At 48.5% G+C, this 13,779-nt stretch overlaps 1 protein-coding gene across 3 annotated transcripts in view; it reads left to right on the top strand.

The window, feature by feature from the left end:
* Positions 1–13,779, top strand: part of NPLOC4 (NPL4 homolog, ubiquitin recognition factor) — a 57,898-nt gene that overhangs the window by 6,856 nt on the left and 37,263 nt on the right. For 2 of the 3 annotated variants that reach the window (XM_073236108.1, XM_073236107.1), the window contains exons 3-8: positions 3,590–3,702; positions 8,059–8,235; positions 10,081–10,129; positions 10,836–10,930; positions 12,583–12,706; positions 13,520–13,699. In XM_073236108.1, coding sequence (XP_073092209.1) covers positions 3,590–3,702; positions 8,059–8,235; positions 10,081–10,129; positions 10,836–10,930; positions 12,583–12,706; positions 13,520–13,699 — 738 coding nt within the window. The remainder of the gene's footprint in view (positions 1–3,589; positions 3,703–8,058; positions 8,236–10,080; positions 10,130–10,835; positions 10,931–12,582; positions 12,707–13,519; positions 13,700–13,779) is intronic. The other variant, XM_073236109.1, reaches the window with a different exon arrangement.

The raw sequence follows: 13,779 nt of genomic DNA, 5'->3' as shown, positions 1-13,779 counted from the left end.
TGTATGGGGTTAGACAATTACCCACTTTCATTATTTTACATGTAGCTGTCCAGTTTTTCCAACTCCAATTGTTGAAGAGGCTGTCATTTCCCCACTGTATATCTGTGGCTCCTTTGTCATATATTAATTGGCCATATATGCTTGGGCTTATATCTGTACTCTCTGTTCTGTTCCATTGATCTATGGGTCTGTTCTTGTGCCAGCACCAAATTGGCTTGATTATATGGCTTTGTAGTAGAGCTTGAAGTCGGGGAGTGTAATCCCCCCAGCTTTATTATTCCGTCTCAGGATTGCTTTGGCTATAGAAGCAGTTACTTTCATAGGAGGACCATGAGAAAACCCAATACATAAGTTCATGCATTTCCAAAAGTGGGATTCAACTTGTGTGCAGTACTGTTGCTGGTTCTCATATTTGAAAATGCACCTGCGTCTTAGTCCTAATAGGAAGCATGAAGCTCTGGTCGTGTGGTCTTAGGGGATTTACCTTTACTTGAAGGGCTATACCACACCCCGTACCCCATTGTGGAAATTCCTTTTCATCCCAGGAGTATTGTGGTAACTTTGATGCAGCTAATAATACTCCTGGTAAGAGATTATAGTTTACAGTGCTTGTCTACAGAAAAACATCATGTTTTTGCAGAATAGGTGAAGTACCACAATTCCTTAATTTCAGTTTCTATTCTAGCTGTTTCAGAGAAAAGTCAAAAGTAGTATTTTTAGTCTTTAGTCTTACTCTTTTTGCACTTGGGAAATTTTATGGTCTTAATTTCCCACTGCTTTATTTTCTTAATGCCACTTTTAGCTTGGAAAAAAAATCGTATGATACCAAATACTTACTATAGCACATCTGATATAAAATCTTGACTGTTTAAAGTCCTTTTTACTATCACTCAAAATTTTAGAATGATAGGGTGCTCTGAAGTTACTTTTAATCTGTTTTTTTAATTAGTAGAAAATAAGGTTAGTCTGCAAAGTTAATCATTAAATTTATTCTTTTCTTCTGATAGTGAACAAATACTAGGCTTTACCAATAATTCTGTCATAGGAAAAAAGCAACAGGTAGAACAAGGTATATACTGAGGCGGCCCTTCAGTCGCCCCAGGGAGCCTCATGCCTTCAGGCCAATCTCATCCCTGACCTGCATGTTTAGAGCTCGTCTCTTCCGAGTGCCTCACTTACTTCCAGCCTTTCCTCTGGCCTGAGTGTCTGTCGGGTGTCGTTCTTCTCCAGCCTCAAGAGCGTCTGCTGGCATCCCTGTGGTGGGTGAGGCCTGCTGATAGCAGACGTGCCAGGTGGAGGCCTGCTGGCCTGAAAATGTTTTCATTTCACCCTTGTATTTGAAGGGTATTTTTGCCAGATACAGAATTTTGAGCTGACAGATTATTTTTTCTTCTTTATTTTTATTTTATTTATTTATATTTTTTTTATTTTTGTATCATTAATATACACTTACATGAGCAACAGTGTGGTTACTAGATTCCCCCCATTATCAAGTCCCCACCACACACCCCATTACAGTCACTGTCCATCAGCTTAGTAAGATGCTATAGAGTCACTACTTGTCTTCTGTGTGTTGTACGCCCCTCCCCGTGCCCCCCCACATTATGTGTGCTAATCGTAATGCCCCTTTTCCCCCCTTGTCCCTCCCTTCCCACCCTCCTCCCCAGTCCCTTTCCCTTTGGTAACTGTTAGTTCATTCTTGGGTTCTGTGATTCTGCTGCTGTTTTGCTCCTTCAGTTTTTTTTCTTTGTTCTTATGCTCCACAGATGAGTGAAATCATTTGGTACTTGTCTTTCTCCATCTTCTTTAGCACTTTAAAGATGTCACTCCCCTGGTCCTGGAGCCGCTTGACGATGGTGCCAGGGGTAGTTCTCTTTTTGCTTATCCTAGTTTGGGTTTACTGAACTTTCTGGATTTTTTACCCTGTGTTTTTCATAAAATTTGAGGATGTTGTCTGTTCTCCAAGTATTGTTCAGTCCTAGCCTTATTCTCTTCTCCTGAGGGTCATTTGATACTGTCCCAGGGATTCCTAAGACTGTTCATTTTTCTTTCAAATCTGTTTTCAGATTAAGTAGTTTCTGTTAGCCACTCTTTAGCTTAAATGACTCTTTCTTCGGTCATCTCCCTTTTGCTGATAAGCCCATCCAGTGAATTTTCCATTTCAGTTATTGGATTTTTCAGTTGTACAATTTCCATTGATTCTATTTTATCATTTCTGGTTTCTCTGCCAGGATCCTGTGTTTCTTCATTTGTTTAACTCTACCCTGACAACCCCTAAATGTTGAGCTCTAGCTTGGATCCCTCTTCTGGCCTCAGATTCAAATACTAACCGCTTGTCTTTGCCCCCACTAGGGTGTCCAGGAGTCACCTCAGATCTCAGCAATAAATGGAAGGCCTGATTTTCCCTTCAGCCTTCTTCCTCCTTCAGCCTCTTCCGTGGTTCCCTCACAGGTGTCATCTTCCACCCGGTTCTCAAGCCAGAAATCTGAACATCGTCCGATGTCCTTCTTTTTCCTCACCCATCCTGCCCCTCATCCTGCCCCCTAGCAGGGGCTGTTGATTATGGTCACCGGAAGGCATGCCCCTCCCTCTGTCTCCACTATCCTGGCCTTGTCTGAGCCCCATCTCCTCTGGGTGGGACGGCTGGCTCTCCCGATTCCTCTTCCCAGCAGCAGAATGGCAATGAGAAATAAGATCAGTGGCTTAGCAACCCCCTGCCCTCAGCCCCCGTGGCTTCCCAGCTCCTCAGGGCCATGTGGTCCTGCGTGCCGCTCCTGCTCCCTGCCATTCTCGTCTCATACTGTTGCTACCTGCCCATGGGGCTTCAGCCTCACTGGGCTCTGCCCAGCCCCTTCCTGCCTCCCAGCTGTGGAACTTGCTCCCCCTGCTTGCGTTGTTCCTGGCCCAGCTCTGTGCAGCAGCCTTGCTCTCCTCCAGGCTCTTGCTCGGGCTTGCTCCCCACCTTCTCTGCCCTTCCCAGGAGTGGCCTCTCCCACGCTCCCTCTTCTCCTGCTATGATGCTGCTCTCAACCTGTGGTTTTGTCTCTGTTGACTTGTCTCCCCCGTCAGATGGTAAGATCCTCCACGGCATGACCTTGCCTGTTTTTGTTCGCCGTTTGTGTTCTGGGTGCCCTGTGGAGCGGCACACGGGCCCGCTGGTTTGTCACTGGGTGAGTGGGTTTCCCCACACCCACACCCACACAGCACGTAGGTATCACTTATGTAGAGGCGTCATTCTGCCCTTCGTTCTGTTTCTGTTAGGTTTCAAAATTGGTTGGGTTTTTACAGTTGATTTCAAAAGTAGAACTTAAAGTTTCCAGAAATGACCATGACTCTTGCTTGCTTCAAATTCTTAAATGTGTAGTCAGGCTTATTTGCACAGGGCTTTGCTTCCTTTTGGCCACTTTTCTCATTTTACTTGGCAGCTGTGTAAATGATACAGATTTCCTCACAAGACAGCAAATTAAGAGAAATATGGTTAATGAAGTTTTAAATTTAATGAGTGTTCTTCTAATCTTGTCTGATATACATGTGGTTAGCATAGTGATGCTTTGATACTTTAATCTCTGTTTTTGGGGGCTTGTTTTAGGTTGCAAAGGAGTTTGGCTTCCAGAATAATGGCTTCTCAGTTTACATCAATAGAAATAAGACGGGAGAGATAACAGCATCGTCTAACAAATCCCTCAATCTGCTAAAAATCAAGTAAGTGCCCAGTTGGGGGAAGGAGTGGGAAGGAAATGACGCCAGTTGCCCACCTGGGGTGGCCCAGTGTGCCTGTTTCCCCCGCCCCACACTAACTGGTCCTATGCACTCACCAGAGTGCAGGTGGCTGTATCTCCTGCCAGGCGTTGAGCAGTTCCTGAATCCACAGTTACGTTGTGCTGGTTGATTGACTTGCAGAGTTCTGAGATGGGTGTCACAGAGAGTCACGGTCTTGGGGGTGCTGCACACTTGGCTGCTGGTCTACAGGAAGACCTTGATGCAGCCCTGTGGAGTTCCGCCGTGGGGCTGCCTGGTGGTGGGAGGGTGGCAGTGCAGCAGCCCAGTGCCCATACCCTGTTTCTTGCTGGTGAGAACCCCTTGGGCTCCTTAGAGGTGATCAGTAATGTCAGGAGGGTGTCCAGCGTGTAGAAACCTCCTGCACAGTCTGCCGTGCCGCCTGTTGTTTAATTGGAGCACAGCCATGGCCACCGGTTCACGTTTTCATGCTACAAGGGCAGAGCTGAGTGCTCATGACAGACTGAATGGCTTGCAAAGCCAAAAATTTTACCATTTCGCATTATACAGAGAAAACTTGCTGACTGCTGTTTAAACTGGATGTGCCTGCTCACGCATCTGGGAGAGGAACCCAATGTCGCTTAGTCCTCATAGCAGGCTGGCGGCCCTCCGGTCGGGCTGCATGCAGCATGGTTGCTGTGGTCACTGGCTACGTGGCTGGGCTGGGCTTTGCTGGCAGCTGGCTGGGTGCCTGTTTGTTTACCAGTCAGAGTAGGAGGCTGGTTGGCATGGTCAGTTTTAGGTTCAGAAATCGGTATATCTAAGAAAAAAATGCAGTTGCAGCATTCGTTTATTTGTTCTTCATCAAGTTCTTGTAAGGCACCTGCTGTTTGCCTGCTCTGTGACCAAAGAAAGCTTTTCATTGTTGTCATGTCCATTTCCAGTGTGGCTGATAGTGACCTTTCCTCCCTGCTGATATTATCAAGGCTCTCGCAGCTTGAGATCACTTCTCGTGAGTGTTGTACAGGTCTGGATTCAAGTGTGCCACCTGATGGCTGCGTGCCTGGGGGAGCCCCTTAACCCCCCGGCCTCACCGCCCTTGCCTGCAGGGGTGCGCAGGGGGGCCTTTGCATGGTTGCCCAGCACATGCACATGGCGACCCCTGACGGGACGACAGCTCTGTTCAAAACCTGTTCTGATAGCCGGGCACAAGAAGGGGGGCTACAGAACGAAACACCTTTGGGACAAGGGCATCAAGCTGCAGTGTTGCCCCTCCAGTGCCGTACCAGGGGAGAGGGCTGGCTCCTCAGCAGGGGAGGCGGCACCTGGAGTGGATGTCTTCCCGAGTCACGCTAGAGAGTGTCCTTCCGATGAGAGTCTCGGTGATTCCCGAACAGGCCTTGAGAGCTGCCCGAAACCTGTCTGTTCAGCCGTGTCTGAGACCATCTGAGTGGTGGTCACCCTTCTGCAGCCTGTGTTGGCTTCACTGCACTAGCTCCTGGCTTCTGCCGTCCTGGTTCGGTCCATTACGATTCTCTTGCTCATTTGCTAGTGGTTTGTTTCCTGTTCTGGATGCTTTTAAGACCTTCTGTGTATCCTAGGATCCCACAGTTTGTGCCTGACCTGTCCAGGTGTGGGTTCTTGGTTTCTTTAATCCTGCCTCGTGTATGTTGTATTTCTGTATCTGTAGCTCTGGCCTGGAAAATTCTTGGCCATTATCTCTTTAAACATTACCTTTCCCTGGCAGTGTACGCAGAGAAGACAGGTAATGATTCTATAGGTCTTGCTGCACTGATGGACAGTGACTGTAATGGGGTATGTGGGGGGGACTTGATTTTAGGGCGAGTCTACTGACCATAATGTTGTTCAAGCAATAGTACATGAACGACACCAAAATAAAAAAAAGACAAAAAACAAAACAAAACAAAAAAAGATTACCTCTCCCCAAATCTTGTTATTTCAGTGATTACATTTTCACTCTCAAATACTCTGTTTGACTCCACCTCAGACCCAGCCGCTAGCTTCACGGGCTCATAGGGACCACGTGGGTTCAGGCCCCTTCCTAGTGTCTGCTCTTCTCTCACGCTGGCCTGCCCAGCGTGCAGTGAAGGCCCTGGGTTCCTGCCACACGCATGCTGTTTCCTTCTCGGGTCTCCCGGTGTATTTGGGGCTCACGAGAACACTGCAGTGTCGTCCGTGCTATCTGGAGGTCTGATGTGTTGTCTGGCCCGCCTGTTTGAGGGGCATCTGAGAAGAGCCACTGAAGCTGTGGGCCCTGCCAGCCTGCTTCTCAGTGAGCCTGTCATTTCGGAAATTTTCTTTTTGCTTGTGCTTTTGCCATTCCATTTCATTTAACATTCCCTGTACGTTCATATTCCATATCTTGTTCTTCCAAATCTGAAGCCCTTGGCTGTCTAAATCTGACTGTTGCTGTAGCTGCCCACTCTTGCGCATGGTGGTTTATTTCTCTTGTACATTGAGTGACTGTTCTTTGAGGGCAAACTTCGCCAGGTTGGCCAAACTTGGTCTTGGGGAGTCCTGCAGGACTGTTCTATGGGGGAGGGTTCTGCTAGCACCAGAGGGTGCCATGGACCCAGCATGCCTTTGAGTTAATTTCTGTCTTTGGGCTTCCTGAACCAAGTAGCATCCCTAATTCTGGACGCATGCAGAGCAGGCCTTTGGTCCCAGATGAGCAGAGGTGACTCTTTCCCACTGTGCAGTGGGTGGAGGCTGATGGCATTCCTCCTTGGTTCCTGTCACAGCTGTTGACATCCTTCAGATGTGTGAAATATATGTGGTGTTTCAGGCTCAGCAGCCCACGTGGGCAAGAGGCTCAAGGTCTCCCCTCTTGTCCAAGAAACAGCTGTGTGAGCCCACCTCAGTTCCTGTAGTGGGCTGGCCAGAGGGCAGCTCTGAGCTTTGTGTGGCCTGTGTCTCCCCTACCCTCCTGTCTCAGCTGCTGTTGCTGTTTGGGACCCTGGGGGAGTTGCTTGCCTTCTTCACTGCTCCCCAGGGCATTTAGAGTGTCTGTTGAACTGAGGTAGCAGCTGAACCCAGTATCCTGTAGCTGTAGGGTGTTTAGGAACAGCTGGCCCACTGCCAGAAACAAAAGTCTTTTGTTAAAATCTAGCAATTTTGTCACCCCTAAATTTCAGAAGGAAAAAGCGTTGTGAGCATGTCTGCCAACAAGCTACAGCCAGTGTCCTGTGTCCTTACAGTTCGGCACTGTGACCTTTGGCTCCTCTTCTTTCGGTTTGTTGGTCACTGCAGCCACAGGCTGTTGCTTCGCTCTTTTTTGTGTGTGTCTGTACTGCTGGTAAGTATTCACCAGTGGCAGCGCTGCAGTGTCCTCCAGAGGTCCGGTGTTGATCTGTAGTGTTGCCGACATTCTCCGGTGGCGCAGGAGCCGCAGTGCTTCTGGGAACGGCTCCTGAGTAGAAGGGTGTGTCCAGCATCAGGGCGCAGCAGTTTGACTGTTAGTCAGCAGTGAGTGAGCAGGGGAAGAGTATAATTTACATGGAAAATGATGGAAAACCAGTTGTTGCTGTTTGAAACGTCACCTGTTGCAGGCTTTTTGGAAAGTGGTACGTCAGTGGCTTTAAAAACAAAAGCGCTTCAGTCTAACATGGCCACTCCCAGAACTCTGCCCTCTGGAAGTGAAACTCTATGCTGCCTGCCATTGAAACGGGCAGGTAGTACACCTGTCTGCCAGTGTGGGAGCTGCAGAAAGGTCAGGAGGGAATCTGCGTAGCCATGAGAAGTAACTGTGCAGGGGTTCCATTGGTGCTGTCGGATGGAGAAGCAGTGGAGAAGCGTGTCTTTGATTTCTCATTTTTGTTAAGCAGTGACATATGTCTATGTACACATGTGTGTGTGGGTAAACTTGAAGAGAATTGTGAGGAAGGTAATAGGTATATAAAATGCGGAAGGATAGATGGCTAAGGGACAAACGGGAACGTGGGAGCCAAGCAGAGTCAGAAGGAGGGACCACACTGCTTGCAGACAGCCCAGGCACGTGTGGTTTGCGTGTTCATCTGTGAAGTCGGACGGGCAAAGGGTATATCACGCTTTCTCCAATGCAGTAGTAAGAGAGACTACAGTTACAGAGAACCCGCAGTTGACCTTGAGACTGCTCAGGAGTGGGGGCGGTGGAGAGGGAATTCTGGTCTCTTACTGGAGAATTCTGGTCTCTGGAATTCTTGGCGACCTTGTGACCTAGGCTTCCAGGCTGGTTGGGTTTCCTTTTTGCAGCTGTCAGACATTCTCACCTCCAGGGTGAGCACAGCTCCGGTGCTGGAAGAAAGGACCGCAGGCCTCCAGGTATGTTTGTTATTTGAGCAGGCATGGCGATTTGTTGTTCCTGTTTCCCTCGAGCCTTGCTGGACCCTCGTCTGAAATGGAGACGTCTGCTCCCCCGGGGTTGAAGGCTTGTGGTGCTCCCAACGTGGTGGAAGATGAGATCGACCAGTACCTTAGCAGGCAGGATGGAAAGATCTACCGCAGCCGTGATCCGCAGCTGTAAGTGTTTCATGGGGTTGTGTCCCACTGGGGGCCTCTGTGGGTCTTAAGATGTAGTATTTGTAACATGTCCCTTTCAGTGGGTATCTTGAAATATAAGTGTTGATTTTGACCTATTTCAGTTTAATTTCACTTTGTTATTTTGTAAGCTTTTTCTTACTGTTGGAGTCTCAGAGTAGGTTCCACGTGTACGTTGAAAGTTTTCAAGTATTGGGAAATAAGAGAATTGGAAGAAGGGAGAGGCCTTGACCAAGTCTTCAGCACTCTGTCCTGAGCAGTACTCGATTGCCGCAGGGCTGACCAGGAGCCAGCAGCTGTGTGGGGTGGAGGGTGCCTAATGCGTGCTTGACCTCAGCACTATGCCTGCAGCACATGCTTCCTGTTTTCTGACCTGAACGCCCTTTGCTCATTCTGTTTTGAGCCCTCACTTCTTGCATGGGATTATATACATGCTTACGCTATATACACTTGTTTTAGATTTTTTGCAATTCTATTTGAAGAAGCCAGTTAGAAACACCTAAGTTTATCCTCGGTGATGTGAAATGACCTGAGTGAAGGTTGGTCATCTCTGCAGAGGACTCTCTTCTAACTGCATCACTTGGTGAACATAATGGGGATTCCAAAGACTGCATTAGCAATTGGTGTCTTAGATCAAAGGGCCCCAGGTGGTGCACAGCTGCAGGTGGCATGGGGCCACTTCGTAGCCAGAGCCATTAGCCTGCATGCCTCTTACTTACATTGGCATCCTGCCAGGGCACCAGCGCCAGCTCCCCCATGAGCTGTGTCCTCAAGGCTTCCTCAGGAATCTTGTAGTGCATGCCTGTGTGCGTGTGTACACATCATGACCTGTTACCTCTAAGAGCCTGCCTAATAGGAGACATAGGCCGCCTCTGTTCTGACACGTAGAGCTCACATGCATCTCAGAGTTCTGACCCCACTTAGAAAGTGATCTGATTAACCCTGGAGGAAACCAACGCTTGGCTTTCCCACCAACCCACCACTGCCCTCAACACCTGCGCACAGTCCACTGTCATAGTGTACATGTGCACATTTCACGTTTTCTCACTAAAATGACGGAAACCCACAGAGCCAGGCATTTTTTATGCCTTCTTCCAAAATGCACAAAGTGGGTGTTTTCCAGACTTGAGCTATGTATGTATCACTCTTAAGGTGTTTGCCATATCCATGTACCAACCTTCTTGGTATTTGACATTTTTATTTCAAATGACTTTAATCTGTTCACCTTTATTTTTAGTCAGTGTCATTTTAGCAGTTGATATCCATGAACCTCACAGGTTTGATGTGTTGGTCAGGTTTTTCTAATGTACATCCAAACCATTAAATTAAATTATTAAAAAATGTTTGTACTATCTAAAGTAATCACAGAAAAAAATCCCACTGGAAGTCCATTCTTGACTGTCAGTGGGGTAAGCAATGGACCTTTCTGAACTAGGAAATGAGTAGAGATTCATTGTGCTGAAATCCATCAGCCCGCTGTCAGTCTAGGTCAAGGACCATGGTCTCCTGTGGGGCACATTTGTACTCTGGTTAATGTGTAGATGTGGCAGTCGTTGACTCCCAGGTGCCATAGAAGCCTGCCATTGGCCAAGGAGGAGGGATTGAGTTTTGGGGTCGTTTTGTGATTGGGAAAACATGAGTAGGGAAATAACATGTGTTTATTTGTAATGTATGGTGTATGTTTTGTTAAGTATGGTGTATTTTGTACTTGTGGAGTTCAGTTATTTAGTATGGTGTACGCTTTAATATAAAAGATGTTGGGTAGCAGCAACAGAAAAACAGGCCTATTAATTGCTGTGTATGTCTTTGTTGTGTGCTCCCTCCCAGATGCCGACATGGCCCTTTGGGGAAGTGTGTGCACTGCGTTCCTCTAGAGGTGAGAGTCTCTGCGGGTGGAGTAAGTCCTGGGCGGGCGTGGCAGGCTGCTTCCCAGAGCCAGCTGGAGGTCCCTCTAGGTCCCTGCACTTGGTCATAGCGATTAAAAGAGCTGTCTGTTTATTGCCCTGGCCTCATAGTCCCTCTAGTGCAGGCTGCACAAAGGACGAGCCTTTGTTTACGGGAGTGACCTTCTGGGTGGATTATGAAAGGCTGAAGCACCTGTATGGCAGTGATAAAGGGGCAGCATTAGCAGTGGGCTCCCTGGATGGTCCTTTTAAACCCTGGCACAAAGCTGGACCTGGGGGTTTTTGCTTGTCATCATTTTGATTTACTTAGTCCTGAATCTCCTGCCTCCCCTGCTGATGTGGCCTGGTGAGATTGAGAGTCACCATAATAATGCTGACTGGTGACTTCTTAATGCTGAATCTGCGGCAACGAGGCCAGCCCGGTTTTTATGAGGTTCTTGCTTTGTCCTGCGCTTTTTTCCCCTGAAAATTTCCTGGTAGTTAACTTGACTTGGAGCATTTTGTATTTAATAGAGATTCATTACACTCTTGAGAGGTCACTGGTGCACACAGACTTGGTTCTGACCTGGAATGATCTGTGAGAGCCAGGCACCCATTCTCCTCCGTAGTTCTCCCCGGGGCCTGGTGGGAGCTCGGTCGCCCTGCCCCTGTGACAGTACTGACTGTGTGTTCTGGCAGCCGTTTGATGAGGACTACCTGAACCATCTTGAGCCTCCCGTGAAGCACATGTCCTTCCACGCCTACATCCGGAAGCTGACTGGAGGGGCTGACAAGTAAGCAATCCGAGTGCAGTCAAATGGCACCAGAGGCTTCTGTGCGCAGAGCTCGTCTTGTGCATCTGGCAGATGTTGCTTGAAACCTTTGGGCCTGTAAATGAGAAAAGTAAAGGTCAGGGTCTAGGCACAGAGCAGCTGAATTCATGAATTTGCCCTGATGGTAGAAAAGAAACATGTGGCTAGAGACTCAGATGCCCTGCTGTCATCCGTGGTGCCCAGGGTGCTGGCAGATGCCAGGCCGGTGATAGGCTCTTTGAAGGCCCGTGGGGACCTCACAACCCCCCCTTGGTATGTGATTCCCTCAACTTAGTTGTACCCAAAGGTGGGTGGGATAAGGCCATTTGTGTGTCAGTGGGGTCTGAGCCCATGCTCTACTCTCTGGAGGTCATCTTGGCTCACCTGGTTCATAGCCCCCGCCAGCCCTTCGCCCTGGAGCCGTCTCTTTGTCAGCCTAACTTCACAGCCGTGGGAGCTGCAGTGAGTGGGCTCATGGTGCCTCAGCAGCGGCTGTCCCCAAGCATGCACTGTGGGCAGAGGCCACTTGGGCCGCATGCAGTGCAGCTAAGACTATGGGAGAGCTGGAAGCATTTTGGTTTCTTAGACCATGTCAGCGCATGCCTCTGCAACCCCACTTCTGTTGACTGGGCCATCGTACCATGATTTCGTGAGTCCCCGTCAGTGCAACAAGCAGGGCCAGTGGCTGAACCCAAGTCAGCAGCATTGCGTGAAAAATGTCGTGTTGGCCTGATTATAGTTTTTCTCTGACAACCCGCTGACATCCTAAAACGACTTTCTAAAAAAGTTAGACGAGGAGAAAAAAATCTCGGAGTCCGTTCTTGACTGTCAGTGGGGTAAGCTATGGACTTTTCTGGACTAGGAAATGAGTAGAGATTTATTGTGCTGAAATCCATCAGCCTGCTGTCAGTCTAGGTCAAGGACCATGACCTCCTGTGGGGCACATTTGTACTCTTGTTAACGTGTAGATGTGGCAGTCGTTGCCTCATCTGCTATGGCTCGTGCCATAGCAGCCTGCCATTGGCTGTGGAGGAGAGATTGAATTTAGGGGCTGTTTTGTGAATGGGAAACTGGCCACGGGTGAAGTCAGTTGTGTAGCTTCTCCCTGCCAAGTTCAGGGTGGGTCACAGGACTTCTTGGCAATCTCCTGGGAATAGTTTTTATCTGAGTCAGAAGCAGAGTGCTGATGTCTCTGATACGTATCCTAATCAGGTTTTTCCTGTGACTAAGAATTTTTTACAAATGCCCAAGTACTAGACCTATAATGTAAATGTTGCTGATAAATTAATGAAACTTAAAAAGAGCTCCATTTCCTCTCAGTGGCATGGATTAGATCAATAGGCACTCAGTAGAATTTTTCAAGATCTTCATGGGTGTTTGTGACAGGCAGTAAAAACTGAAACTAGATAGGAAGATAATGATGCAGTCTCCTACTGTCTGAGTGTCTGGGACAGAAGCTAGAACCCCAGCAGAGGGAGTTTGGGCACGTTTTTCCCTTCTGTGGCCTACCGCACATGTAGCTCCTTGGAGCTCTGTCCAGGAGGCATAAGGTATTGGGCGAGTTGTTTCCAGTGTGCTGCTAAACTTTGTGCCACTGTAATGCTTACCTTACACAGTTGTGTCTTCTTTATCAGGGGGAAGTTCATCGCCCTGGAGAACATTAGCTGCAAGATCAAATCTGGGTGTGAGGGGCACCTTCCTTGGCCCAGTGGCATCTGCACCAAGTGCCAGCCAAGTGCCATCACACTGAACAGACAGGTGAGACAGCCACTGCATCTGGCTTGCAGCAGGAAGCAGATGGGCTTTCAGAGCTGAGGAGTGAGAATTCCCAGAAGAGACCCCTCCTAGGAGAGAGGCGGCCACCAGCAGAGTGTCAATACGGCCAATTCTCAGGGTTTTTTGACTGACCAATTGACCCTTTCTTGGAGATCATACACCGAAGACGTCACTCGCAAGCTCTCTCCCGCTCGCGTAGCGTGGAGGGAGGCCTTCGGTGCTCTTTTCTGTGGCTTGTATGGAGGCAGAATTCTCTTGGTGACTTTAAAATGCTCAGGGTCGTAGCTTTACTTTTAAGAAGTTGTGGCTGTGGAAGCTGTTACCAGAACTGTCCTGGGCCCAGCTCAGGGCACCTGTCCAGGCGGCTTGAGGGGGAGGAAGAGCACAAGGGGCACCCCACTGGTTCCGGCCGTTGAGGCCTGCCTCCCGGGGTGAAGTCTGCGCCTCCTGCCTGTTTGGCGACCTCTTTCTTCCTTCCTTTTTCTTTCCCTCCCTTCATCCCTCTCTGTTTCTCTTTTTGGAAATGATTTTTTGCCTTAGAGATTGGATTAGGAAAACCTGCAGTTCAGTTCAGGTGAAGTCCCAGGAAGATGAATCTGAATTAATTTGTGGAGGACACCTATCCCCACCCCACGCACTCACCAGAATCTGAAATGGTCTTTGGGGCAGAACAGTTTCTTAAAGCATTGTGTGTGTGCATTTAAAGAGCTAGGTTAAGATATTTTTGAATGGTTAAATACAAAAATCATTTATTTTTGATGGTTCTCATTTAGCCCATTGTTGTTAACTCTACAGAAATACAGACACGTGGACAATATCATGTTTGAGAATCACACAGTCGCTGATCGCTTCCTTGACTTCTGGAGGAAGACGGGGAACCAGCATTTTGGGTATTTGTATGGACGGTATACAGAGCACAAAGACATTCCGCTTGGCATCAGGGCTGAAGTAGCTGCCATTTACGAGCCACCCCAGGTAGGCGTGCCCAGCTTAAACAGCCCTCGGTCTGGTTCTTTGCTTTGGAGGCTGTGTGGTGCCCTTTCCACATGGCACGT

Source organism: Manis javanica, chromosome 4, assembly GCF_040802235.1.
Source record: "Manis javanica isolate MJ-LG chromosome 4, MJ_LKY, whole genome shotgun sequence".
Taxonomy (NCBI): Eukaryota; Metazoa; Chordata; class Mammalia; order Pholidota; family Manidae; genus Manis; species Manis javanica.
The sequence above is the reverse complement of the archived record's forward strand: the minus strand, read 5'-3'. Positions and strand labels throughout refer to the sequence as shown.